The 27,616-nt window shown below is 35.3% G+C and overlaps 5 protein-coding genes across 5 annotated transcripts; 3 read left to right on the forward strand and 2 right to left on the reverse strand.

Annotated features, from left to right (window-relative positions):
* The first annotated feature begins 2,216 nt into the window (after nucleotides 1–2,216).
* LOC133693943 (putative UDP-glucuronate:xylan alpha-glucuronosyltransferase 5) lies at nucleotides 2,217–5,261 on the forward strand. The gene is made up of 2 exons (XM_062115329.1): nucleotides 2,217–3,011; nucleotides 4,150–5,261. Exons 1-2 carry the CDS (start codon nucleotides 2,249–2,251, stop codon nucleotides 5,094–5,096), a joined length of 1,710 nt encoding a protein of 569 aa, XP_061971313.1. The 5' UTR covers nucleotides 2,217–2,248; the 3' UTR covers nucleotides 5,097–5,261.
* A 1,849-nt stretch (nucleotides 5,262–7,110) lies between these two features.
* Nucleotides 7,111–12,910, forward strand: LOC133693711 (mitogen-activated protein kinase kinase kinase 2-like). Its single transcript, XM_062114992.1, has 17 exons — nucleotides 7,111–7,530; nucleotides 8,042–8,083; nucleotides 8,609–8,674; nucleotides 8,762–8,872; nucleotides 8,952–9,032; nucleotides 9,143–9,220; nucleotides 9,340–9,422; nucleotides 10,030–10,111; nucleotides 10,212–10,312; nucleotides 10,586–10,625; nucleotides 10,755–10,814; nucleotides 10,900–10,949; nucleotides 11,045–11,246; nucleotides 11,348–11,551; nucleotides 11,655–11,992; nucleotides 12,080–12,135; nucleotides 12,524–12,910. The coding sequence occupies exons 1-17, from the start codon at nucleotides 7,225–7,227 to the stop codon at nucleotides 12,625–12,627; spliced, it is 2,004 nt and encodes a 667-aa protein (XP_061970976.1). The 5' UTR covers nucleotides 7,111–7,224; the 3' UTR covers nucleotides 12,628–12,910.
* A 1,774-nt stretch (nucleotides 12,911–14,684) lies between these two features.
* Nucleotides 14,685–16,734, reverse strand: LOC133694055 (probable microtubule-binding protein TANGLED). The gene is made up of 4 exons (XM_062115475.1): nucleotides 16,428–16,734; nucleotides 15,968–16,110; nucleotides 15,802–15,860; nucleotides 14,685–15,657 (listed from the first exon to the last, which is right to left on the reverse strand). The coding sequence occupies exons 1-4, from the start codon at nucleotides 16,506–16,508 to the stop codon at nucleotides 14,867–14,869; spliced, it is 1,074 nt and encodes a 357-aa protein (XP_061971459.1). The 5' UTR covers nucleotides 16,509–16,734; the 3' UTR covers nucleotides 14,685–14,866.
* Nucleotides 16,735–17,600: 866 nt separating this feature from the next.
* Nucleotides 17,601–19,086, forward strand: LOC133694526 (protein EMBRYO DEFECTIVE 514-like). The gene is made up of 2 exons (XM_062116064.1): nucleotides 17,601–17,740; nucleotides 18,161–19,086. The coding sequence occupies exon 2, from the start codon at nucleotides 18,195–18,197 to the stop codon at nucleotides 18,939–18,941; it is 747 nt and encodes a 248-aa protein (XP_061972048.1). The 5' UTR covers nucleotides 17,601–17,740; nucleotides 18,161–18,194; the 3' UTR covers nucleotides 18,942–19,086.
* A 2,073-nt stretch (nucleotides 19,087–21,159) lies between these two features.
* Nucleotides 21,160–26,658, reverse strand: LOC133694525 (uncharacterized). Its single transcript, XM_062116063.1, has 5 exons — nucleotides 25,785–26,658; nucleotides 24,367–24,484; nucleotides 23,814–24,166; nucleotides 23,259–23,357; nucleotides 21,160–23,055 (listed from the first exon to the last, which is right to left on the reverse strand). The coding sequence occupies exons 1-5, from the start codon at nucleotides 26,468–26,470 to the stop codon at nucleotides 21,810–21,812; spliced, it is 2,502 nt and encodes an 833-aa protein (XP_061972047.1). The 5' UTR covers nucleotides 26,471–26,658; the 3' UTR covers nucleotides 21,160–21,809.
* Between the last annotated feature and the right edge of the window lie 958 nt (nucleotides 26,659–27,616).

Below are 27,616 nucleotides of genomic sequence, written 5' to 3' on the forward strand. Positions count from 1 at the left end.
ACTCAACTGATGGAATAATTCAAAGAAAATTGATGAGGATTAATTATTAAATTGCCATGAAACCAAACTATGCATGATCATGACAATCTTCTCTTAGTCATAGGTAACATGTAATTCATCATTTTTTTTTATAGGTTCCTTACTTAATTTCTAGCTATTATTGGAATTTCTTTGAATACAATATGTGCATCAAATATATATATATAATAAATTAATCTAGCAAACTTGCAATTGATTTAGAGTTTAATACAAATTGGATAACAATTTGAACCGATTTTAGTATGTATTCATCAAACTTATATCACCTAACGGGTTTGAATCATAATAAGATCAAAATTAAGGAATTATTTTTTTATTAAAAAATTAAACAACATCATTAAGAAGATAAACTCATGTTATGTTTATCTACCTACCAAATAACTCCAAAACCCAAATCCTTTACCGGCACCATACGCTAGGAAACATGACATTAGCTTTAATTAGTGATCTTTAAAAAAAAAAAAATTAAATGTACTGCACATATATAGTTCTTAATTTTTTCTAAGTCGAACAATTAGCTTATAAGAGCCGTATATAGTTGTATAACCTGTACGGCTTTTGAATACCACCAATAATGTCTACTAAAAGGACATTGTTTCCACACAGTAGAGAAGCAGAAACTGGTTTTTGAATACCATTAATGTCTACAGTAATGAAAGCGAGAAGTACTTGCGATGGTTAGTATGACTACTGCCTTGGACCAGACCCAGGACTTGATTCAGTGTGCTCTTCCATGGCGCTGATAACAATTATTAGTGTTATGAAATTGCAATGTAATATCGATAATGAATAGAACTTCCTTTAATTAATTAATGAACTGATAAACTGCAAACAATGAGTAATTATAACATGACAAATCGAGGTTTATTCTCCAATTTCATGATTCTTAAACACTCATAATTAGAGATTTCTAAGTCCCTTAATGTTCTAATTAAGTGTTATGTATATCCTTTGGTTAGTTCAAAGGTATGAAACCAAGCTTCTCTTTTTTCACCATTTTGATCAAAAGTGAACTATATATACATAACAAAAATAGAGAACTCATGATATGAAACACAACAATTTTAGTGATTTTTTTTTCCATTTTTTTAATTAAAAAAGGAGTAGTATTATTAATGAAGGAAAGTTAGATTGTGCTAAAACGAATTACTAATACAATTACTAATACAGAGATTAAAAACTAGATTATAATAATATGTAATTCTTAGAACTTGTTTGTTTTTATGTTTTAAAAATATTTTTTAAAAAGTTAATTTTTATTTATTTTTTTCTTTGCTTAAAAAAAAACATGAGCTTTCATTTTATTTTTTTTAAATATCATAATAGATATCATTGAAGAAATTTGTATGATCATGTAAATATATCTATAGATATCATGTTTTTTGTTAGATTTGTTTTTTGATAATAAGTTTTTACGAGATTTATTATAGAGATTTCAAGGAAGCATGCATCACTCGTTTTGCTTTTAAATTTAGTTTTGATATAATTAATTTTCACATTAACATGCTATATATTTTTTATATATATAATTATAAGTTAAGCAAGAGATATGCATTTATAAAATCTTTATTCATGAAGTGATTTATTAAATCATAATTAACATGTCAAAAGTAATTTTATACATTATTTTTTTTATTAGCATGACTCGGTCATCAATTAACTTATAAAACCAGTTTAATTTAAATTGATTTTGACATTAACCTGACCAAACCCATTTTAGATATAAGATGATAAATATCCATGTGTCTTTTTTAAAATAATAATACAATTCTAAATAAAAATATAGGTCAAGTTAACTTAACCATATCCAATAACCAAGCTGAATCTAACAATTATATATGAGAGTATGACCAGCCAACCAAACAACTACATATCTATATAATTTATTGCAATAAATTAAAGAACAAGACCAATTTCAACAAATTTGAAGAAAGACTTTTACTCCTCCCATATCAAAATCAAGCGTTAACAAAGCAACATCAAAACACATACACACGTATCCAAGCTATTTCCAAGGCATCGTAATTAATAGGAGCAAGTACTGTAATATTTACATTAATTTTCTAAGACGAAGACAGTATTTACAACAGAAACGTGAAACCATGCACTCTTTCTCACCAAACTCATTTGATTTGGAGATGAATATAATAATATTCTTCAAAGCCTTGACTATATAACACAAACATTATATGTGATTAGGTCAATCAAAATGGCCTCCTCTAAGCATTCATGTCAAAAACTCTTCATTTCTTCTCTCTTACTCCTCTCTGTATCCCTGACGTTCCTAGTCTTCTCTTTCCAGCCAAAACCAGACCATGAGTTTGATGATCACCGACGTCAAACAGTACCCCATCACCATAAAAAACCTTTGTCGATTATCAACACCCAGAAATCATGGTTCGATGATCTTATTGAGAGGAAAATCTTTAGCCAAAGAATCAAGATTGGTTTTGTCAATGTTGATGATAATGTCAAACATGCATATGATCATATGCATGGAGAAGTCGAGACTGTTAACGTGGATTTCAGGCCTGTATCCAAGGAGTTAAAATGGGAGAAATTTTTCCCGGAGTGGATTGATGAAGACGCGAGGTGGCACGAGCCATCATGCCCGGAGGTCCCAATGCCTAGGCTAGAGGATTACCGTGACCTAGACGTTATTGTGGCTAGGGTTCCTTGTGGTAGTGGAATAGAAAAGCAAGGGATTAGGGATGTGTTTAGGTTGCAAGTGAACTTGGTGGTGGCTAACCTTGTGGTGGCCAATGGATTGACCGAGGGTGGCGATGATCGGACGGTGTCTGTTATTTTCATAGGGTCTTGTGGACCCATGCAAGAGATATTTAGGTGTGATGATTTGATGACTCATTTAGGTGAGTATTGGGTGTACAAGCCCGAGTTGAGGCGACTCAGACAGAAGGTGCAAATGCCTGTTGGGTCATGCCAGATTGCTCCTCTTCATAGAGATCAGACAGGTATGTTTTTGTTCATTGACATGATTTTATTCTATTTTATTTGTGTTAGGAGAAAATTATACGTTGATGACATCAAGAAAATATAAAATAAAGAGATTACTAATACATATCCTCACCCACCAAATTATACATATAATTTTCCTCCGTGTTCATGAAAATGTCAATTTCCAATATTAATTTTCTCAATTAGCAATAATTAATATTATATATAAAAAAAACTAGAGAAATTAAGTCCCTCTTGATAAATTGGTGAAGTAGCACAGCAATATTCTCTTCTACAAGAGTATAAAATCAAAATTTACTAAATTCACATAGAATAATATTTTTATCAATCTGCAAATGAATTAAAATAAACAGAAATTATTAATTGGGTTGTTGGCTTTTAGTCAACACTATAATTTATGCATTTCATTTTTAATAAATGATATAAAACCAAAATAATTAATTATACACAAGTAATTAATGAATATCTCTCTCTCTCTTTTAACCATTATCTCATCAAAATAAATCTCTTCAAGCATGGCAAGAAAGTTAAGCTGTGTTTTTATTGCCATTAGCTCAATTAAACTATATAAAACACAGTGATTAGTTTGGTAACCTCTAATTAAATTAATTAAAGGATACAGATAGGCAACAACCTTATGGTGAGTTCATGCATTAGAAAATTGGATATTGGTGTGGTGTCAAGCAGCCAAAAATCCGTGACCCTTTCATGGCCAATATCGTATTAAGAAATTGGAAAATGATATTTTAAGCTGTCACTTACGTATTTGAGAAGAGATTGGGTCCATTAAACTAACAGCAGGCAGTCTTAGTTTATTTTTTTAATTATTTTATTTATTAAACCACCTAATAATAATCTTATCGATGACGACATGTATAATAATTAATGTACCTCTTGTGTATCAGTTAATCTATCTAATTTATTACATCACTTGATGTTGTTCCCAAAAGTCCAAATGTTTACTTAAAGAAAGTAATTAACATGAATTTAACTCTTAATTTATATATAAATTCTATATCTCCATGCAAGCAAATATAGTTTAGTAATTGTATATTCGGTAACTTGTTCTAATAAGAAAATCTGAGCTGTGAATATATACATATAATTTGATTTATTTTTTTGGGTTAAATGCAGGTAACATGGAAATTCAGAGATATAAAACGGCAGAATATTCAACAACAAGAAAACTCAATGACCACAAATTGTATCATAATCAAAGGGTTGCCTATGCAACAGTCCTCCATTCCTCCGAAGCTTATGTCTGTGGAGCAATTGCACTGGCTCAAAGTATAATACAGAACAACTCTACTATCGACCTAGTCCTCCTCCACGACTCATCGTTAAGTCAGAAGTCTCTACAGGGTCTCAGAGATGCCGGATGGAAGACAAAGCAAATACAGCCTATCCGGAGCCCCTTTGCTCGGAAAAACTCTTACAATGAATGGAACTATAGCAAACTCAGACTCTGGCAACTCACAGATTATGACAAAGTCATTTTCATAGATGCTGATCTTATAATCCTCAAAAACATCGACAAATTCTTTGCTTACCCGCAATTGTCAGCAGCTCCAAATGACAAGGTGTTATTCAACTCGGGGATTATGGTGATTGAGCCATCAACGTGCTTGTTCGAAGACATGATGTCAAAGAGTAGGAGGTTGATGTCATACAATGGGGGTGATCAAGGTTTTCTTAACGAGGTCTTTACATGGTGGCATCGGTTGCCTGGAAAACTGAATTATCTCAAGATTTGCAAGAGACAAGACAATCCAAATCATGAAATGGAGAAGGGCACCTACACAATCCATTTCCTGGGACTAAAGCCATGGGCATGCTATAAAGATTATGATTGTAATTGGGACATGGCGAATCGCCATATTTTTGCTAGTGACTCGGCTCACAAGAGGTGGTGGAAGGTTTATGACGCCATGCCAAAGAAATTGCAGCAATATTGTGGACTCACGAAGCACATGGATGCAAGGATAAAGAAATGGAGAGGCAAAGCTAAGAATGCAAACTTGCCGGATGGTCATTGGAAGATTAGTGTCAAAGACCCTAGACAATACCATCTCATCGATTAAATTAAATTAATTGCTATATATATATATATATATATATATATATATATATATATATATATATATATAGAGAGAGAGAGAGAGAGAGAGAGAGAGAGAGAGATTTCTTGTAGCATGCAGTACTGTATTGTTTCTGATTACATAATCAAAAGTGTTCATAAGTACTAAGATTTTGACAAGATCAACAATAGAAATCTCTAGTGTATATGTCCTGTGCTGAGGCGCGATCCAAAATAGCAATCTAGGATGAAATAAGACATAGAATTATAATTATCATATGTACTCGAGGATTGTCACGGAAAATAACTAGTTTATAAAGAGACTGAAATTCCCAATGGAACCCAATTAATGCATGATGTCATATAATTCTCAACAGATATAAGTTATAAAATATTTGTTTTTATCAATGTGGATGTCGTAGAGTATTTCTACTTATCATTAGTCATTGAAAATAAGTCTTTTTAGACAAAATATATATATATATATATATATATATATATTATTATTTTTAAGAATAAAAATTGGTAAATAAAATAGCTAAAAATGGATAATCAAGCCTCAAGCTTCTATTGTACATGTAGCCAGGCCAAAAGCCTTTTTTTTTTTGTTGACTTATGGGGGCCTAGTTGTGAATGCAAAACATCAAAAAAAGGAAAATAAAGGTATATTTAAAAGCGGAATTTGAAGGGAGAAATTTGCAGGTGCCTAATACATATTTGCTCATATTTTGCGCGAAGGAAATATATCGATGTGCAAATTATAAAGTCGAGTGTTTAAAATTTGAAGGGAGGCTAGCTCTGGGTCAAGTTTTCTTTTGAACTAGAGTAGTGGATGTTGGCCTGGTAAAATTTGAATTACCTAATACATTAACCTGCTATTTAATTAATTAAGTCAAACTTGCAGGAGGGAGACTTGTTCGGGTTAAGTTTAAAGAATATTTTTATAATTTTTATAAAAATCAATGTCATTTCAGTTTTTCACTTCTTAATTTTATCTGAAAAATATTGTTTTAAAAAAACCTAAATTGATTGGCAAACTCGGGATACAAGCTGTGGATAGAGTCAAACTTGGAGCTTCGTCTAACAACTATATATTAGATATTAAGTTGATATTTTAAAAAAATAATTATCCTTAATATCTTGTAGTTTGATTTATATTATAATTATTCATTATAATTTAAAAAATTACTATTTATATATTAAACTTTGTACACGAGCTAATACTTAAGATCTTCTTCAAAAAAATCAATAAAACATATTTGATTATTTACAAGATTATCATTATTTTTTATTTAATAACTAAAAAGCCCTTACAATATTAATATTAAAAATTTTCCATCAAATTAATATTACAACTTTTCTAAAAATTAGCTAGAAAAGAATTGAAACTTAGTATTTCATTAAATAGTTTGTCTCATTGCAAAACCAACATACTCATCTTCATCAATCTCTGCCATTATTATTATTATTAAACAACTTCCTTTCCTTGCATTATATTTTTTAGATTTTCCCAAGTTCAACATACTCAGAAACAAGATTTCTATACCTTTCAAGTGATTTCAAACCTAAAATGAAGAAAGAAATTCATTAACAATAAAATTATGGATAATAGCCCATCTATTTGTTGTAGATCAAGTGTGAAATTATAAAAGGATTAAATTGATTCTACTTTAGATTTTGCTTTTTCTCAAAGTGTTTTTGCAAAAAAGTAATTGATATGTAAAAAAAGAGAGTTTAGAAGGACGAGAAGGGAGAAATCATGTATGAAAAAACTATGTTCTTCATGAGAAAAAAAATTGATTAAAAAATACTATATTAATTATTAGGTTTTGAAAAGAAAAATTGTGTTCGAAATGAGAAATTTTATATAATTGATTTATTGGGTATTTCTAATATATATAATTATAAAAAGGTAAATGTAAATATACAAAATTAAAGGATGCAAAATGTATTTTGTTTTTTTAAAAATCTCTTTATACTAAATCCATGTCATTTTCTTATTTTTCAAATCACAAATCTCCCCCAACTTTTCCCTCCTCCCCCGTCCCCCACTCACTTATGGATGGAAAGAAACACCCTCCATTAACTCCATCAATCACACTCTCTTTCTCTCTGTCTCTCTTTATGTCATAATGCAAGACTTCTTTAGGAGATCATTAGCATTCCGTACACCCCCTCAAGATCATCATGATCCTGATAATTCCAATCAAGAAAGTAATTACTGCAGTTCAATTAATCCATTAACTTCAACATTAGTTGACAAGTTCAATTCTTGCGTTCGTAAATCAAGGATCTTTAGCAAACCCACTTCACCATCTTCACCTCCAATGCCTCCTCCGATCCGGTACCGTAAAGGGGAGTTGATTGGTTGTGGTGCATTTGGGCATGTTTATATGGGCATGAACTTTGATTCCGGAGAGCTTTTAGCAATAAAGCAGGTTGCTTTTCTCTTGATTCTATCTGGTTTTTGTTTATTTTGAGTTTTCAGTGTGTTTCTTGAACTGGGTTTTGGATAGTTTTTGGTTTTTAGTGTGGGTTTTTGAGTTCTTGATCTTTTAAGTGTGTTTTTGTTGAATTTTGGGTTTTGGGGACCGAATTTGAAATGGGGTTTTGTTGATTTAAGATTTAAGGTATGATTTTTTGGGCTATGGGTTGGGGTTTGGTGCTGAATTGGGTTTTGGCGACTTTCAAGTTTGATGCTCTTTCACACTTATTTTGATTTTTAGTTGATTAGTATTTGTTTCATAATTCTGGGCCTGTTTTTTCATATTTAATTGGGTAGTGAGTGATTTACAGTTGGGATGGAGTCTGTTACTTTTTGCAGTATTTTGATTGTTGTTGGTAGTCTCTGTGTTTATGTTCATTTCACTTCCGAGAGTCTTCTTTCAGTTATAAAAAAATGTTGGTTTGGGTGTAACTCTGATGCTTTTTTGCTTTGTTTTTTCTTAGGTTTCGATTGCAGCTAATGGAGCTACAAGAGAGAAAGCTCAGGTATGAATCTAAAACAATTACTCGTATCAGGCTCATTTTGATTATTTTAAATTCTCTGAAGAATGGAATCTATTTGATGCATGATCCTCCTCATGAACGATATCATTTCTTTAGCATGGCAGTATTTAAGATTAGCACACAAGTGGCTAGCTTTAAGTTGTATTAGGAACAAGGGGATAAGATTATCTCCTCTTCTTTGTATACTGAAGGATTGTTTTCCTGTCTTATGCTGTTTTTTTTTGCTATGAAGAATTAATGTGTTTACTAGGTTTCTGAAAACCAGAAAATTACATCAACCAGCATATAATATGATGTCTTGCCTACTTGAGTGAGGGAGCTTTAATTTGGCCAATTTTCATGCACTTGGGAACCTAAAGATTCCGAGTCAGTCATCTATAATATGAAGTTCATAATTCCAGAATCATGCAGAAACGTTGTAATTATGGTAGTTATTGTAATAGGCTTTCTCTCAACGTTGATTTTAGAAATTTTTGGCTGAATTCACTTGATTGTTGCTATAAGTAGGCTCACATCAGAGAGCTTGAGGAAGAAGTGAGGCTTCTACAGAATCTCTCCCATCCCAACATTGTTGTGAGTATTGAGACTGATCTTCTGTTTATCATTTGAATTGATGAAGTCTACCATAGTTCTGACTTTGCAAGTTATTCTTGTCCTCAGAGATATTTGGGTGTAGTTCAGGAGGAGGAAACTATAAATATTCTGCTTGAATTTGTCCCAGGTGGATCGATATCATCTCTTTTGGGGAAATTTGGACCCTTCCCTGAGCCAGTAAGTCTTTGACTCTTTGCCAATTGAGCTTGTTCATATCAGGTGACTCAGGGCAAATCATGTGTGCTAACTTGAGCAGGTTATAAGAACCTACACCAAGCAATTATTGCTGGGGTTGGAGTATTTACACAACAATGGAATTATGCACAGGGACATTAAGGTAGCTTTGAATTTTTAATTTCCTTCCCCTGATACATGTGAGGAAAGGTCTTTAGCCTTTTTCTCATTTTTATTTATGAACAATGACATGTCTTCTTCATCTTCTCTCAGGGGGCAAACATTCTTGTAGATAATAAAGGATGCATCAAACTTGCAGATTTTGGTGCATCAAAACAGGTTGTGGAGTTGGTATGCACATGTCTGCCCCACTGTATACTACACCTACCTTGTTCTCTATGCTGTAGGAAGTATTTCTAAATATCACTTCTGATATGTGTATCCATCTAATTAGACCCTTGTCACTGCAGGCTACTGTTTCAGGGGCCAAATCTATGAAGGGCACACCATACTGGATGGCTCCTGAAGTCATTCTGCAGACGGGACATAGCTTGTAAGGACAACTAAGTACCATTTATTTCTCGTATCCATTCTACTACATAAGAAACAGAAAATAAGTTGTGTGAGTTATAAGGACTGGGAAAAAATGAGGCATGAAGAAAGGTGTGGCTAGGAAGGCAAAGTGCCATACATGGCTATTACCATAGAAGAAGCCAAATGTTTTTTAAAATAAAAGAATCCCGAGGCTTCCTGGGGTTTAATTCAAATTAGAAGGTCCAACAAATTGTCTTGGAATTGCCTTCCATGTTGCCATAAAATAAGTTCTATTTGACATTAAATGGCGTGGCTTAAATTTTAAAAGATGTAGTTGCAAAGCTTATGTTCTTGATCTCTGTGATCTGTTTCATACAGAAGCTTCTATAGCAAATTTTTCAGCCATGTGTGCCATACACAAAAACTTACATGGTTTATTTGGGAGCTTTGGAGAATTTAAATGATGTCATGGTATTTGAATTTTACTCTAGTATTTTCTGGTCTGTGCATAATGTAGCTAATTGCTTCTTCATCTATATGTAACATGATCAAATTGGCAGTTTTTTCTTCATTGCTTAAATTAACAGAACTGAACCTTACTGATATTCTATAAAACAATTCCCTAGCTCTGCTGATATATGGAGTGTTGGATGCACAGTCATTGAGATGGCCACTGGAAAGCCTCCTTGGAGCCAACAATATCAAGAGGTACCTAATTTTCTAGCTTTTGAACAAGTGCTCGCGTGCAGACACACAGTATTCCATGAGGTGCTTTCCAATATATTGTAATTAACAACATTTCTGTTAGGTTGCGGCACTCTTTTATATAGGGTCGACAAAGTCTCATCCAGAAATCCCCAATCATCTCATTCCAGAGGCCAAAGATTTTCTGCTCAAGTGCTTGCACAAGTAAGTTTCCTTTTCTCTTCTTCTTTGAACAATATCAATATGCAAATTACAATGGCCTAGATGCTTCATCCTATGGGGTTTAACTCACTTAATTTGAAATACTTTGGTAGTGTTGTGGTAGTTTATAAGTTCAAATCCTATCAAAAACAATTATAGGTTGCATTCTTACTTTAAAATAATTAAGTCTAACATTCAACCCTCAGATACAATTAGTACGCCCACTAATTTCGTTTTCCTCCTGAACATGGTTGGCACATGTAATTTTTAATGCAGGGAACCAAATATGAGGCCAGAGGCATCTAAATTGCTGCAGGTGATTTTAATGTTCTTAGCCTTTTGTTTATTTGAGCACATTGTAGGTAGTGGCATATTTTTTGTTCTAATACATATTTTTTATTGATGGTTAATATTTAACAACATTTCAAACTGTCATTAAATGCAGCATCCATTTGTTACTGGGGAGATTGGCATATCTGATCATGTCACTCATAGTCCGGTGATGGTCGGTATAGTTGGACCTGATTCTGTACTCTGATTTTCATGCATTCTCTCATTCCATGTTTTTAATGGAAGACTATTACCTTCAGGAACTTTCTGGAATTCCTTTGCAGTCATATACCACTCACCCAGAAACCATGTAAGTACCTTTCTATATTTTACCTTTCCGTATTGACACATTGTACGTGCTTTACTTGTAGACGTTTCTAAAAGTAATAAAAATTTTGTTGCCAGTCAAATGCCATCTGCCTATGACTCGATGGATGTCTGTAATTTGGGTAGTCTGAGCTGCTCAATGGATCCTGAGAAACTGTCTGAAAGTAAGGGTGCATTGGAAACACAAAACAGTGATGATGACATGTGTCGGATTGACAATGATTTTTCTACAAGTGAAGTAAAGCTCGGTCCTCTGTTGACTTCTAATGACTTCAATAAGGTGAGCAACTGCTTTGACATCATTATCATTGCTGGTGTAGCTTTTTAATCATGCAACAGCTTCAAAGTTAAATAGTTTATTGGAAACCGTGCCTTGTTTAGAGTTCTGATCCCAAATGTGAGCTCTCTGGAGATTGGAGGTGCAAATATGATGAGAATCCAGAACTAGAACAAGCCGGCAAAAAATCAGACGCTGGTCAACCAGTTCAGGGGGACAAAAATGCTTCATCTTACTGTGGGGCATCGCTTTCTGAGGATAATGAGGCACTTACTGAGTCAAAAATTAGAGCTTTTCTTGCTGAAAAGGTTCTGCTGCTTATCTTTAATATTGAAGATTAGCCATTTCCTTGTGCTGTTTTAGATCTGGATTCACCGCATCATAATATTTAACTTCAATTTGATTTCTCAGGCTTTGGAACTGAGGAAACTGCAAACACCTTTATATGAAGAGTTCTACAACAATTTGAATGCGCCTAGCTCTCCAAGTTTTGGTGGAAGTTCACGTGATGAAACTCCTCCAAATTACTTGAAATTACCTCCTAAAAGCAGGTCACCCAGTCAAGTCCCTGTTGGAAGCCCATCTACATCAACTGATGCTGCTGTTAGCACCAGAAGTCCTGGGAGTAATAAACGTGCATCTAATGTTGGCAATGCAAGCGATCAAGCTTCAGAGGACAATTCATCCCCTCGGAGCAATGATCGGAAAGGGCTTCCACTTGATGATCAACCAGAAACAGTTAATCCAAGGTTAGCCCATAGATTGCATCCTTAGAGCTTCCTTGATTCTCTTCCAGATGTGAAATAATCTGAAGTATGATGATTTGCTATTCACAGTGTGAGACAAAGGAAGTGGAAAGAAGAGCTTGACCAAGAGCTCGAGAGCAAGAGAGGTGTAGTTTTCTTCTTGTTCCCCATCTATTTAAATATCAATTAATTAATAGTGTTCCCACATTTGTCAACTCCAATGCTTTTACTGTTTCATGTACGTACTTACAAGTGATACTGTTTGGGAAATCATCTGCACTGCACTCACCACTGCCTGAATTTTCATCATCCATCAACTGTTTGGATTAGCTTATCAAGTGTTTTCTATGCTGTCTAAAAGCTAGCGTGGAAAGGCAAGATACACATTAAATCATCTTGTTGGAGATAAAGTATAACTGATTATATTGCCCCCCCTCTTCCAAACCAATAGAAAAAACATGGTAGATTTTGCAATCACTCATGACATCAATGATTTTAGATATTGTTGCATAACTCTGAAAACTATGTTTGCAGAGATGATACGCCATGCAGGCTCGGGAAGTAAAACATCGTCTCCAAGGGATCGAGCATCAGGTCGGCAGCGAGAGCGGACAAGATTTGCATCTCCAAGCAAATGAATGCAAGGCTTGGACTTGGAGTGTCATCAGGATTGGTAAGAATGTGGCCCAGTGTGGATGGTTTGCCCGATATGTGTGGATATTGCAGCAATTTTCTCATTGTTCAGCCTGAATGGCGTTTGTTATATTGTACCGTATAGAAAAAGGAGCGGAAGTGTTATCATATTTGTTTCTCCTAGTTTTTGAGGAGGGGTGGAGAGAATTATACATGTCTCTCAAGTTTGTAACATCAATGTACAAAAAATCATACTGAGTATTCATAAGCGTCTGAAATTTTTGTCCACGCTCTTCTAGCTTTCGTGTGTAGCTCTTTTGAATCTTGATCTTGCAACATTTCATTATTTATGAAGCTTCATGCATTTGACAACTGCAATTCCATCTGGGATGGAATCTACCCATGCATGTGCAGAGTGGTTTCCCTTCTGTGTTTCTTTCAAAATGAAGCAGTCCTTATTAGGTGAATGATCTATCTCTATCAATATGTCACTGACAAGTAAACTTAGAATTAGAGTAAACTATCCCTTAGTCCCTGGATTTTGACCCTTATTATCGGTTAGTCCTCTATATTTGAAAAACCCGTGATTTAGTCCCTTCACTCTAGTTGACCGCTTGTCAAATAAAATATAATCACAAATGATTTTCTCTAATTTCTTGACTGGTTCAGGATCAAGGGCCCCTGCTCGGATGTGATTCCAAGCTTCCTGAAGCGCTTCTATTCGCTCCTGTGAAAGATCTGATTTATTAGAGAACTTCAGTTCCTTAATTGTCTTTCCTGCAAGGGCAAACCTAGGTTTCTTCAGATAACCTAGATCATAAGTCTGATCTTCTCGAGCTTCATTTTCCTCCGGACGAAGGGATAAAGCTCCTTTATCCTCCTCATTGGTGGAATTTAGTTTGATCCGGTTGATGCTTGATTCCAACGGCATCTTCATTGCATCGGCTTGTCTGCTAATAATCCTTAATTGGTTATCTACAGCAGTTGGCTGCAGTCGGGTATTTTTACTGGACTACCGAGTTCTAACGCCCTCCTGGCAACAACGGCTTTACCATCTGCTACTTGGTCCTTTCACCTGGGTCCAGCTCTCAGTTTTTTTACAGCTTCCTACAAGCTATTTGCTGCCTATACTCATTCTTGATTACCTAGGAAATCTTAGTTATGAATCTTTTCTCACGGGGAAAAAGGATACCTTCAGAAACTCATATTCATCTTTCAGTGTAACTCCAGTCTAAGAAGAATGATGAGATACATGAATAACATCGGTTCTATTTCTTATAAATATAAATTGTACATAACAGGCGGGGACTTAGGGATTTAGCCTAACATAACTGTATGCAAGCTATCAGCAAAGTAGAAGAAGCACAGGATAGTAATATCAAGAGAAGTTGAAGAAGAAGTGAAAAGAGAGGCGCTCCCCCCCTGCTTAGAGCTAGAATGGCCGCCTTGCACAAGATTTCTAAAGAGAGAAGAAAACGAAACCGCGTCCGGGTACACATTCTGAGCCCCATTGCCAACTTGTTTCCACATGCCTCTGTCTTTGGAATCTTATCTTTTATTAAGGTAGAGCTTAGCATTTCTAGTTTCAAATTATTTTTTGTATTTTAATATATTAATATAAAAAATATTTTTTTAATATATTTTCAAGTTAACAATACTTTTAAAAAATAATTTCTATTACATTTCAAAACAACACTAAAGCATTACCATCCCTCATTGATGTCGGAATTGCTTTTGGCCATATAACCTTTATTTTATTCCTTCTTGAGTGACACAACGTCTCCTTTTTTTCATGTTTTAATATAATTAAAAAATAAAACTTCTTTTAATAAAAATAATAATAAAAAAAAACCTCTCTTTTTCAACGTGCTATTTCAACCCTTATCTTAATAGTCAATTTTTATTCTTATCCTTGGTATTTTTTTCATAACCATTTGGTAAACACACTAGATAAATGGTCCTTGCGTGTTAATGATTGTTCTTTCTTGGAAAGAATTTTCTGTGTATTGCTTAGTAGCTCAACATCATGATGTTCAAGCTAAAATGTAAAGAATTCGTAACATTGAAAGCCAAGGAAGAAGTTTTTATTATACAACGAGAATCCATGATCAAATTCCTCAAGAATCAACAATGTTAACCAACACACTTGTTGGGAATGTAAAAGAATCAACTATGGACATTGATGAAGTATCTGAAACTTCGATCAGCAAACAAATTAACAAACCAAAGGAAAACTAACACACCTCAAATTCTCCCCAGTGAGAACCGTCTAGGTGTTGCTATTGGACGCTGTTTCAGTCCACTCATTAGCACATCACTCTTTTGCACAATTTTTCTGCCTTTCAATGGAGACATCAATTTGTGGGCCAACCTTGAAGGCGAAAATGATCGACGAAATTTCGATGCAGTTGACGACTTTGGTGATTTCTTGCTCAAGTTTGTAGGTCTTGTAGGTGAGAGAGAAAGAACTGGTGGGTTCTTGATCTTTACTTTAAATTTTGAACCTGATGGAGGGGACTTAATCAAGAACTTATGTGGGGTTGTCTGCTTTTTGTTTCTTGCAATCACTGGAGACCTTGTCTTGCAAAACTTCTGCTGCTGCGCAGAATCTGTAGAAAGGAACAGAGGGTTTGGAAACAATACTGTCTTTTTAACCCATGGCCTATTCCTAGGAGAAACTCTATTCGCCAAATACCGAGCATTTTCTTTATCCATTTCTCTCTTCTTTGGAGGTGAAACCTTGAAGTTAATTCGTGATCGAGCTCTTTGAAGAGTTGGAGAGCCGAATTCTGATCGAATTGACTGCAGTTTAGTTTGCTTTTCCTTCTTCCTTTTGGATTTGAGTTCAGTGTCTTCAGGGTGAGGCCTTTGTTTTCTCTGTTGGGTCAATGGAGTTTTGGGGTCTTCAAGGGTGAGTTTCTTGGTTTTGCAACAAACGGCCGCAACAATTTCTCTCGCAAATTGGCTTGCCTGTAGAATCTCTCCCATTGTCTCACCCACTAGCATTGCTGGCAATGACATTCGCCTCCATTCTCCTGCATAAAACATTCAATTCATTTGAATTATTCGATCAATGACTGTTTGGTTCTTCAAATTTTCAATTGCAGATTCTCATTTATCAACAACCAAGAAAAGACATGCCTTGGTAATAATTGAAATCAAACGAGAAAGAGAGATACCTATTGAAGTTGCTGGCAGCTTGCCCACTGGAGATTTCATAGGAACACCACTCTTGATCCTTCAAATTGGTAAAAAAACAATACAACAATTTTAGCAAATCTTCATAGAGATAATCAAGGAACATCAAAAGTTCAAAGTTTTATCACAGCCCAAATTCTAATTTACCTTAAAGATTCTTGCTTGCACCTAAGACTAGTTCTTAGATACCCTCTGGTACTTCTAGGACTGAGACTAACCCCAGCTATCACCTTATTCCCACCTGCCACTGTGTACTGAAGCTCTTGCAATCTAGCCATGCATCTGTCCACCTTCACAGAATTTACAAAGCAAACCCATTATTCTAGTGTAACAGAAACATACATGATAAAAAAAGTTGTACTTGGTCGCTACAAAAGGAAGGAAAAAGAAAAGAACTTTAGGACTGAAAATGACTGAAAATCTGAAAAATTTCCTATAATCAAATGGATTCAAGCAAATGGTCCAAATCTGAAGACACAAAAAGTAAAACTTATAGAAAATCAAAGACCCGAATTTGAAGATTTTCTTTCTTCCTCTCCAGTAGGCAAAAACAAAAGGGAGAGACTTCGGTGGGTTTGTTCGATATTTTGAGCTAAGAAATATGTACCTTCTTTAAAGTTTCTCTGATTAAAACTGGGTCGAGAGGAACCACCATCTTCCTCTGCTTTGGTGGGGTTCTTGCAACCATGATTGGCTAACAAACCACGCAAAAGTAAGTAACAAAAAACAACTCCAAAGTGGGTCTCAAAGCTCTCTCTCTAAATTCCCATTGAACCAGAGACTTCAAAGATGGGTCAGTTACAAATTTTGTGTGTCCCTCTTGAAGTGATCGCTTCTTTTTTGCTTTGTACTCCTCACTTGGTTTTGTCTTTGAGGTTGAGAGATCAAAACTGAAAGACTTCAGGGTTTAGGGTAACGGATCTTTTTGTCCCCCAACGGTCCTAATCCATCCTCAAAATAAACGTTGCTAACGGCTACTTTTGCTCCCCATTTAAAATGATAAAGGGGTGTATAATTAACATTTATTTAATAAATATTATTGATTTATTTGTTTACTTTTTAATTTTAATAATCATGATGCTGGTAAAAGCTTAACACAATCCAGACCAATAAATTTTATTAAATTCTTAAAAGTTTATAAGATTTTAAAAAAAATATTAGCAACAATATACTTTTTGTAGGAATGGTAATTTCATATGATCTAATTAATATCCACACACACATATATGGATGGATGTAGATTTAAGTAGAGAGAGAGAGAGAGGATTTTAATGATTTTTGTATGAATTTGAAATTTAAATAAACTATAATTAATATAGTCTTAAAGTCCATAAAATATCTTTGAAATTTAAAACAAAAAATCCAAACTTGACAAGTACCTATTAAATAAAAAATTATCTTCTCCCAACTCAATCGAAAAATAATCATAATAAATATAAATGTTATGAGATCAGAAAATAAATATAACAAAATATAACTCTGATTTAATAAATTGTTATTTTTACTGTTGTATTTATAATTTTTCTCAAATTCTTATAATTAACCTAAATATGTAATGAAAGTTAAAGAATTGCTTCCATGTTTTTTGAAAATTAAAAATAAAAGTTACATAGTCAATTTCATATTTGAGAAAAACTTTTTAGAAAGTGCTAAAGAAATGAAGCTTTTTGAGAAAAAGAATAAAGTATAAATCCATTGGTCAATGAAGTCGTACATTGTTTTTAAAGGCCAAAAGCCCATATCTCAAATCAAAATTCTGAGTCCCAGAAACCCGAGTTTCATTGGCCCGAGGAATAAAACCCGTTTCTAAATGGTTGCCGTTTCGGATATTTAAAATCAGTAAAAACAATAATGGAACCCTAAAAATCCCAACTTCCCACAGACAGACAGCAGCTCCTCTTGTCCACTCTCCAGTTCCTAGTAAGTTCAATCGAAATATCTCTAGTTACCTCATATTCATGCTTGTTTGATCTCTAGCCATCAAAGCTTTTTGGATTTTTTTTTATATGAAGCTGGTAGATTGTTTTTCTTACGAACCCTTTTAAGCTTAGTTTTGGTTTTAGTATTACCTATGTAGAAGAGTTGTTATTTGAGTGAATTCAAAAGGAAGTCTTTGATGGCTAGAGAAAATTGAAGACAGAGGAGCAGATTGCAAATTGACATTACTTAATGTTAGTTTTATGAATTCAGTTTTTAGGATATAATAAGAGATGATTAACTATGTTCTGTTTATGTATGATTGCTTTGATGTATGATTAGTAGGGTGTCTTTTGGTTTGTTTGTTAATGTTTTGTGTTATTCCTTGCTGGAAACTAACTCAAAATTCTGGTTATGAAATAGGAGCTACAATCTTGGGCTGTTTTCTTGTATACTGATGGCAGAGGAGATAATAGCCGAAGCCATTGAGGCCAACCTGGAGAGAGCTGACACAGCTACTGAGGAAATGGATATGGTGGAGGATGTGGCAGCAAATGGTGATAAGCGAGCTAGAGAGGGAGAGGACGAGGATAATGAGGATGTAGCAAAGAAGCAGAAGGTGGATAAATCTGTGGAGGAAGAGCGACTGGAGAAGCTTGAAGGAGAGGGGACAGGAGAGGGAGAGGAGAAGAAAGAGGAGGAGCGACCGGAGAAGCTTGAAGGAGAGGGGACAGGAGAGGGAGAGGAGAAGAAAGAGAAGGAGAATTCAGGTCCAGTCAGCTTGGGTCCAAAGAGTTTTGGGTCGGCAGTGGAGATGTTTGATTATTTCTACAATTTCCTCCATTACTGGCCTCCTAATCTTAATGTCAACAAGTATGAACAAATGGTGCTACTGGACTTGCTGAAGAGAGGTCATACAGAGCCTGACAAAAAGATCGGTGGGGGGATCCAAACTTTCCAAGTTCGGTTTCATCCAATGTTCAAGAGTCGGTGCTTCTTCCTAATTAGGGATGATGAGTCTGTGGATGATTTCAGCTTTCGGAAGTGTGTGGATCACATACTTCCGCTGCCTGAGGACATGAAAATAAAATCTGACAACTTTCTCGGTGGAGGGAAAGGTCATGGTGGGAAAGGTGGTCATGGTGGAAGAGGTGGACGAGGTCGTGGCCGTGGTTATGGAAGGGGTGGTAGATCAAGGAACTGAATCATAGAAGACAAATGAGGATTGCATGTTTTTCTTCTGTATTGTCTAGCTAAGTCTCTCTCTTATCCAAGTTTTGACTCTTAAATGCTTAAATTTTGAAGGCTCTTTGCTTAGCTTTGGAGATCATCAGTTTTTTCTGTTTCAATCTATTTCTTGTCCAACTTTTGAGCTGTTTCTTTTTTGGTGCCCAGTATAAATTCACGAGTCCTACTATAATTTTCAGTGCCAAATATAAATCCATGAAGCATGTTTTTTGAGAGGCAGCTGAAAGGTAAATTATTTTGTTAAATACTCAATTTAATACATCTTAATCTCAATAAATAGTGTAATTAACATTAATTCTCAATTTATCAAATTATTATTGGTCTGCATACTTGGTCTAGCTAAGTCTCTCCCCATCTTGTTCTGCAATTTCATCAGCTCCATCTGGTTGGCCATGAGACCCAGTATCCTTCGTGTCAAGCTACAGAAAATAATTTTGAAAAACCTCATGCATATTTTTTTATTTATTTTGCTGTTGCATTCTTTTAACCATTATGTAAGTTTGAAATTTCTGATGGGAAAGAATTTGCATGCTTCCTTTTCCATGATCAGGTTTAAGATCCTTTTTTCTTCGTCATAAACATACCAGCAACGAATGAAATCACCAACATGAAAGTCATTACTTCCGACTAAAATTCTGGCTCTTACTCAATCTCAATATAGAGTAACTGGGCATGAACTGCAACTAGAGCAGGTGTACAAGCTATGACCTTCTCCACTCTTATCTTTTAACTCGTGTAAAAGGGTTTTTGAACAGGTTTTTCCTACATATACTAAACCAGGCAATAGAGTATGCTTAATTATACTGTTGTAGATGTTACTGTTCAAGATAGCAAAATAAAATAAAAAAAATAATAATACACATGAAGAGGTATAAATTTTATGAGTAATTGCATGGGATGACAGAGATTACGTTTTAAAATAGTTTTTACTAAAAATATTATTTTTTAAAACGATTCAAAAACAATTTTAAGTATAGAAATTATTTTACATGGTTCAAAAAGTTTTAAAAAATAATTGAAGTATAGTTACAAAAATTTAACTAAATAATCATCCCACCAAGATACAATGACCATCACTGCTGGCCTGCATCAATGTTTTCACCAGCTACAGATTGTTGTCCCATATCTCCACCAGCCCCATACTGTCAGGAACAAAGTGAAAGGCACAAAAAGTGAGAGGCTGTAGTGTTGTGTGTTTGAACAATTACCTTAATCCTCTACCCAGCAGCAGGAATGAATTATATCACCGACATATTAAACTGTTTCTCTTGACAAGACCTGGTTTAGCCTCAAATCTATAGCATAGCTACTCCTATTATTGCTGTGAAACTACAAGTAATGCTATCGATTCTTTTATGGATAGTTTGCTAATGATGTTTGGTACTGAATCTTGACTTGGATTTGCCATCCTTTTGTGTTCAAAGTTGCAACTTTTCTTTAGAAGGAAACTACTTATTTATAATATATATATTTTATAAATAATTAAGTTTAAAATATTATTTTAAAAAATTTATCTCCGCATTAGAAGGAAACTATTTTTTTTTTAACTCAAAGTATTTAAACGAAAAGAAGTTTTTTATTCCACATAACAAAATATAATTTTTTTTTTGTGTGAATTTAGAGTATATATATTAATACCATCAATATATTCTATATTTATAAGAAGAAAATTACATTTTTTTAATGGAAAATTTTTCGAATCTTATATTGATATTTTTTTAATGTGAGATAAAAAAATATTTTTAGTTTATTGAGCTTTTAATTTTATATTAAAAAAATAAAATATTTTTTTATAGTAAATTCTAATATAAACGAGTAACTAATAAAAAAAGAAAGATGGTAGCCTTGTGCGCTCGACGTCGGGTCAAGCAAGAGAAAAACATTTAATTGTTTTTTGAACCTTTTGTCTGTCTTTGGTAGTGATTTGTTTCTGCGTTGAATTTCCCTCACTATTTTGATCTCTAAGCTCTTACAGATGAGACTGTTCCAATGTGTTTTTGGACAATCGATACTCTTATCGTTCACTTCAAAGTTCAAACCATCTGATTTCTACAAAAGACTCCCCGACACATAATGCAGGACAAACCATGCAAGACTAGTCAGAAAGCCGACACCATCACCCCCAAAAGGTAACAAAGAGAGGTTTTAATTCCACCATAAATATTATGCACACATGAAAGGAAAAATGGATCTGTAAGTTGTTTGAGAAAAATTCGAGATACAATTTATTGTTTAGTACAAATACAACAATATCGAAATTAGTAATATATACAACTGAGATAAATTAAAAAAATAAAATGAATCATATGCTAAGAAGTATAGAACTATGCAAGTCATTAGTTTTCTTCTCTCTTTTTTCCCTCTTATTACCAGCAGCTCTCTCAGCCTCATAAAATATCTAGTAGCAGGCGACCCGCCAAATCTCACTTACAGGCTAAAGCAGCATTCATGGCATTATCCATGGGGGTAGAGGAGCTAGTGGCAGTCAGCGAATACAAAAGAAAGCAGCACTAGCACATTTGAAGATGCTCACATTTTCCACAACTCTCTTTCAGCCACAGCTCCTCCAGGTAATCAACATGACCACTTGATTTCAGAACTGCAAGCTATTAGCAGCAAAACTAAGCGTGTTGAGATGTGACACCTGCTTGTCATCTTTAACTCACATTTACCTAGCTGCAAGCTATTCAGCAGCGAAACTAAGCATGTTGAGATGCGACACATGCTTTTCATCTTCAAAGCAATTTCACTTAACTGCAAGCTATTCAGCAGCGAAACTAAGCATGTTGAGAAGTGACACCTGCTTGTCATCTTTAACTCAGATTTACCTTTCAATAACACGGCTATTTCTAAATTCACCAGGATCCATGCCCGTATTGCATTCAATCGATCTTCCTCCTTGCTGTTTTCTAAATCCTTCTTGTTTTGGTGCATTAAAATTCCGTGAATCACCACCTGCACCATTCATTTTCCACCCAGAACCGTCAGTGCCTTGAAATCCACTATTTTTACCATGGGCACCAGGTGACGATCTACCAAAATCATCACCCCAAGACTTTCTTCTATCACCCATCTTACCCTTGGATCTCATCTCATTGTCTCTCACAAAGTCATGATCACGACCCCTAAAATGGTTACCTCTTCTACCAGATTCCAATTTGTCACCTCCAGTTCTATTTCTCCAAAAACATCGATGATTGTTATCAGATTCTGAACCAGAAAAGGAAGCATCATCCAAATCAGAATTTCTCTCAAAATTCCTTCTACCTGAACCCTTTCTACCCTGTCTCCTATGGCTGGAGCCAAAATCATCATCCACATCAGAATCAAGCTCAAGTTCTTCATCTGACCCAAAACTTAATCCCTTGGAAGGACCCATTGGAACTCTACCTCTATTTTTGTTTCTAATATCAGCGACATGACTGGATTTCCATTTCGGATGAACAGAGCGCTCTTCATCTGAATCGATATCCAGTTCTTCATCAGAGCCAGAGAAAGCTCTTCTGTGATGCTTGGGCTTTGATGGCTTAACAGAAGGACTTGTCCTGAGTCCTATGCCCAAGTTGTAATCAGAACCTCCATCTCCTTCCAAATCAGAAATCCCTTGGTCAGAAAAATTGTTTCGAGAAGCCTTCCGTGCAGGTTTATCATTTTGGGTATCTAGTTCATAACTATCAATATCATCTTCATCATCAAAATCATCAAACCCCCTTCCAAATCCATCATGCTCAGGAACAGAATATTCCCTTGAAATTCTTCTGGGTCCACTGAAATCATCTGTATTCTGTCCAGAATTTCCTTCCTGAGCTTGAATCCCCAGAGGTAAGTCTTCAACTATAGCTGCAGACTCTGCATACTCAAAAGCAGCAACATCAGCCCCATCTGATTCATTGTCATCGAAGTCAAAATTACAGGCACTGGAAACTTCTGGGTGGCTGACAATCTTCTCCGACCTTGTTCTGCTACCATGCTGCCTTTCTTCCATTTTATTTTCCATGACTGCATCTGGTGGACGCTTGCAATCACAATGGAAACAAGCCATGTTTCTCCTATAATTTAAGAAGTTACACCTGCCACAGCATAGAGCGTACCACTTGAAAATTTTACTAACAAACTGCACAAACACAGCATATTTTACAAACAAGCTGCATTGTTTTCAAGTATAGAAATAATATAGAATAAGCAGAGCTATAAACACTACATGATTTGAAAATATGAGGTGACAGACTGCAAGGTGGAAAAATACACTAGTGATTTGCAGTTGAAGACTTACTCTGGGCATTCCCATTCCCCTGGAAGCAACTGTCTCTTGGGACGCTTCGCATCACATTGTAAGCACACTGCATTCTTGGCGAAATTCATGAAGTCACATCTGGGAAAATACAGGCACATTCTTAGCAATAAAACACTTATTAACAATAACTTTACAGTTGAAACAATTAGCTAATGATGGCTTTAAAACACAATTTTAAAACTCATCTTTATAGTTGAGAAAATTAGGTAATTCTGGTTTTAAAACACTTGAACTTGTCATAACAATTGCATTTAACATCTTCCTGGCAAAACTTCCACATGTAATTACAGATATTCCAAGGATGCCCATAAGATTACCTAGGTCAAACCACAGATTGAACCAAAACAAGGAACAAAACAATAATAGGATTACCTAGAGAGCAGCAGAAAAGAAAAGGTCCACTAATTTTTCAGAAGTTCCAGAAAAAAACCTATGTGCATCCCTAGATTAGGCATCTGGCAGCCCTTCATTAAGAAAAAAAAAAAAAAACCAACAGCCCATGAGCAAGTCATAAACTCATAAAGAGGAACATACTTGGGACACAACCAATCCCCCTTTTTCATATCAATGCCATCACGTCCGACACGTTTCCTAGGAGGAGTAGGAGGTTGTTTCACTTTTGTTGGAGGCCTTTTAATCACTGGAGGGGGGAGATTTGGGTCTATTGGTACTGCACTCAACTTTGCAACCTCATGAAGTAACTTACGAACAACAGTTCTGACAGGTTTTTGCTTCAGAAGAAACCTATTGGCTACTGATCCATTTATGGATTCAAAACCATAAGCTAAAAGAACTCGCATAAGATCAATAGTCCGTGCCTCATCCTCTTTGTTTGTTAGTAGATATCCACTTTCACATGAGCTCCTCAAACGGCAGTTACTACAAACCTGAAAAACAAAAAAGCAGTCATGTTTAAAATGGCCACTACTAGGCAATCATAAGTTTATCCAAGTGCAAATAGCCATTAATAGGCAATCATAAATTTATCCAACCTGAAAAACAATTGTATTGATGGATGAGATTCCAAAGGAAGACAAAATAATGAGTTGAAAAGGTAACCAAAAAGTCTTAAGAAAGTAACACTTACATCCCCTTCATCAAGGTGGACATGCTTCCTCAAAAGCTTTGAAGAGAAAACAACCTTCTTGTTCACGTTTGGGCATCCATAGCCTACCAAAATTTGAATATCCTGTCTTGACAACGACCTGAAATCAATTCTTTCTCGTCACCAGTCAAGAAAAATGACCACAGCTGGAATAAGATTACTTGGAATACATCAAGAAAATAAACCTAGACTAAGAATCTTACAAGTAAAATGTGCATTTTAATAAGAGGCATCACAAAATAAAATACAAATTTAGAACTTATGTTGTTCCGTACATCTAGGATTCAGGACAATGTTTACACAAGGAAAACAGAGAATTGAACATATAGCCCAAAAGGCTTAGTTCAGCTAAGATTGAATCATCTATGTATTAGACTATACAGTTCACAGAGCTAAAAGCAGCTATTTCTTCCATCCCAATTTTAAGAACCTTACTACAGCTGAATTCACCACAGACTCCAAACCTACAAAGTCCAATTCCATTGTTGAATGAGCTAAATACTGGCAGAATTCAGCACAGCCTCATACCAAAATAATTTATCCATTTTGATAACAGCATTAGAAAACATGAACATGAAAGTCAGAAACCAAACAAAACCTCAAAACATCTAATTAACCACATTTTCCTAATCCTATCAAATTGTATATACATATAATCCATATCCCATAACACTTAGAAAAAAACTCATATACATTCCCAGACACACACAAAGAACGAAACAAATAAATGCTCTTTACTTCATTTCAGCAACCAAGTTAGCAACTATTATAACAACAATATGAAATCTACCAACCAAACTCATGATCCAACTGATCTTTGCCAAAACTAAGAGTAGCAGTCTGAAAACACTTGAAATCCTCAAAATCAACCTCTTAATCATTTCATTATTGTAATAAGCATGCTATATGTATATATAAAAAAATTATTTCGTTGCTACAACTCTCAGATTCAGGAAAACAATGTCACACTTGGTGCTATTTCAATTTGAGAAAACAGAAAAATTGAACAACAGCCAAAAGCTTAGTTTAGCAAAGAGTGTACGGTACTGTGCATATATCAATAGATTCCTACAGGTTCTATTTTACAGTTCACAAAATCAATTTCAACCATCTTCTCCCATTCGTTCTTTGATGAACTAATTGTAGCAAGAAATATCACAAAGGGAAGCACAGACCACCATCACCTCAAAACTTCTACCAAATTATAGCTAATTTGTACTAGACCGTCCCACCAACTTGCATTTACAATCAAATATCTCACAAAACTCACAAAAAAACTTCCTCGAAAAAATCGTATACAATTCAACAGACCGAGAAAGGAGTAAACTAAACAACGAATTTTCATTCACTTTCAACAATCAAGTAACCAACTTTAAAACAAGAGCATAAATTCCACGAACCTGAAGATATCGAACCGGTCTTTGCCAAAATTAATACAAGCAGTCTGTACAGCCCTGAAATTATTAAAATCAATCCCAACACCATCACTCTCATTCCCAACCCCAGAAACATCAAGTCCCAAACTTTCTACCATATTGTCCGCCACTTTCCTACTAGGATCAAAATAATGTTGTTGCGCCAACCTCTCCATCAGCTCTATCCACTCCGGCCATGGATGCACCAACTCCACTTCCTTCCTCTTCAACTCAATCAAACCAGACTCTTCAAAATCAACACTAGAATCACCATTATCACGTAGCCCAGATTCCAGTTTTTCATCTTGAGAGTCAATCATTTCTGTTTTTTGAGTCCCATCAAGTTCTGGGTTTTGGGCAGCAACCGCTTCTTGTTGTTGTTTTTGTGGGGTGTCTTTGGATTGGCGCCAAGCACGGATTTTTTGGAGGGTTTTGAGCTTTTCAGCGCGTTCACGTTCAGTGGCATCAATTTGATCAAAGACAAAGCTCTTTCGACCAGACAGAGAGTTGGGTTTTGGTTGCTCTGTCCAGGGCTTAGCAGTTGTGGTGGTTGAGTAGGGTTTAAGATAAAGGTTGTTAAAGAGGAGGAGAGATAGTGGTGGGGGTTTAGGGTTTTGGGTAGTGAGAGTTAGGCGTCTTAAGAGGAGGAGAGAGATTGGTGTTTTTGCCATTTCTAGAGGGAGGAAAGGAGATTAGTTAGAACTTAGAAGTGAGCAAAAACCTTCATTGCAACTGAGTGAGGATTCTAGTTGGAAGGAGACAACGAGAGAGCAAATCCTTCTGAAGCCATATCCCTTCAGTTGAGGCCTTAAACCCTTGTGGGTATTGCTTATTTGGTTGAGCAAGAAAAAGAGAGAGAGGAAAATAGATATAGGAGCCCTAAAGCCCATTTTTATATTGAGCAAATTCTGTTTCTGGCCCAGCAGTGTGTGTTGTAACAGGCCATGGGGGCAAAAGTAGAAATTGAAATCATCATTCTACCTGTTACTAAACCTACTAAAAGATCTGGGTGCAATGCACCTGCTTGGTTTTTCTTTTACAATGGAAGCTAATAGAGTAGAAGAAAAGCAACAACCTGAGCTGCATATGCCACCTGCCTTAGGACCACATCCATGGCTTGTTTACTTTCTCGGAGAGCATGGACAAAGCCAGACTCTGTATAGCATGATAGAAGGTAGTTATCAGGTTAAAAACTTTCCTGAGATGCAAGATATGCAGATAGCCACATGTTCGCACGGTTGGTTAATTAGTTCTAGTTCATAAAAATAGAGATGATTGTTTTCTGTTGAATCCCATCTCTATGCAAAAGATTCAACTGCCGCCGCGAAAATCAAGCTTTCAACTGTTGTTTGCTCGCAATGCCTCCTGATGATCCGAACTGCATAATTGTGTTCTTTGGCATCATTCGAAATCATATCCTCTATTTCATGTTTTTTACGCCTGGGGATATTGAATGGACTAAACACGACTTGTTGCTTCCTATTGCTGAGGATGTAGGAGTAGCAGATACACTAGAATGCGTTGGTGCTTATAATGGGGAGGTTTACATGTATACTTTCTTCGGAAAATTTTTCTAGTTAAGATTAGCAACTGGGGCATTACGTTTTCGAATTTGGATGTTGACGGAGAGGATTCTAGTTTGAGAGGCGGATCTTGGTGTGAAGTGTATTTGGTCGAAACTTGTGGCGAGCTCTTTCGTGTTGATCAGTATATAACTCATGAAAAAGCAGTGTTCTCAAGTTGGATTTGGAGAAGAAAACATGGATCAGGTAAATAGAATGAAGAATCATGCTTTTTTCATAGGTCCCTTCGGTCAG

This window comes from Populus nigra, chromosome 5, assembly GCF_951802175.1.
Source record: "Populus nigra chromosome 5, ddPopNigr1.1, whole genome shotgun sequence".
Lineage (NCBI taxonomy): Eukaryota > Viridiplantae > Streptophyta > Magnoliopsida > Malpighiales > Salicaceae > Populus > Populus nigra.

What these genes read in the sequence shown, in the direction of transcription:
- LOC133694525 (XM_062116063.1), bottom strand. Translation starts at nt 26,470, where the DNA reads ATGGCAAAAACACCAATCTCTCTCCTCCTCTTAAGACGCCTAACTCTC. An exon ending in GACCGGTTCGATATCTTCAG is followed by an intron (nt 24,485 to 25,784) that starts GTTCGTGGAATT and finishes AATTGATTTCAG; the next exon opens with GTCGTTGTCAAGACAGGATA. An exon ending in TCCACCTTGATGAAGGGGAT is followed by an intron (nt 24,167 to 24,366) that starts GTAAGTGTTACT and finishes TTTGTTTTTCAG; the next exon opens with GTTTGTAGTAACTGCCGTTT.
- LOC133693711 (XM_062114992.1), top strand. Translation starts at nt 7,225, where the DNA reads ATGCAAGACTTCTTTAGGAGATCATTAGCATTCCGTACACCCCCTCAA. An exon ending in TTATGCACAGGGACATTAAG is followed by an intron (nt 9,033 to 9,142) that starts GTAGCTTTGAAT and finishes ATCTTCTCTCAG; the next exon opens with GGGGCAAACATTCTTGTAGA. An exon ending in GAGCTTTTCTTGCTGAAAAG is followed by an intron (nt 11,552 to 11,654) that starts GTTCTGCTGCTT and finishes TTGATTTCTCAG; the next exon opens with GCTTTGGAACTGAGGAAACT.
- LOC133693943 (XM_062115329.1), top strand. Translation starts at nt 2,249, where the DNA reads ATGGCCTCCTCTAAGCATTCATGTCAAAAACTCTTCATTTCTTCTCTC. An exon ending in TCTTCATAGAGATCAGACAG is followed by an intron (nt 3,012 to 4,149) that starts GTATGTTTTTGT and finishes GGTTAAATGCAG; the next exon opens with GTAACATGGAAATTCAGAGA.
- LOC133694526 (XM_062116064.1), top strand. Translation starts at nt 18,195, where the DNA reads ATGGCAGAGGAGATAATAGCCGAAGCCATTGAGGCCAACCTGGAGAGA.
- LOC133694055 (XM_062115475.1), bottom strand. Translation starts at nt 16,508, where the DNA reads ATGGTTGCAAGAACCCCACCAAAGCAGAGGAAGATGGTGGTTCCTCTC. An exon ending in TCAGAGAAACTTTAAAGAAG is followed by an intron (nt 16,111 to 16,427) that starts GTACATATTTCT and finishes AATTCTGTGAAG; the next exon opens with GTGGACAGATGCATGGCTAG. An exon ending in TGCAAGCAAGAATCTTTAAG is followed by an intron (nt 15,861 to 15,967) that starts GTAAATTAGAAT and finishes ACCAATTTGAAG; the next exon opens with GATCAAGAGTGGTGTTCCTA.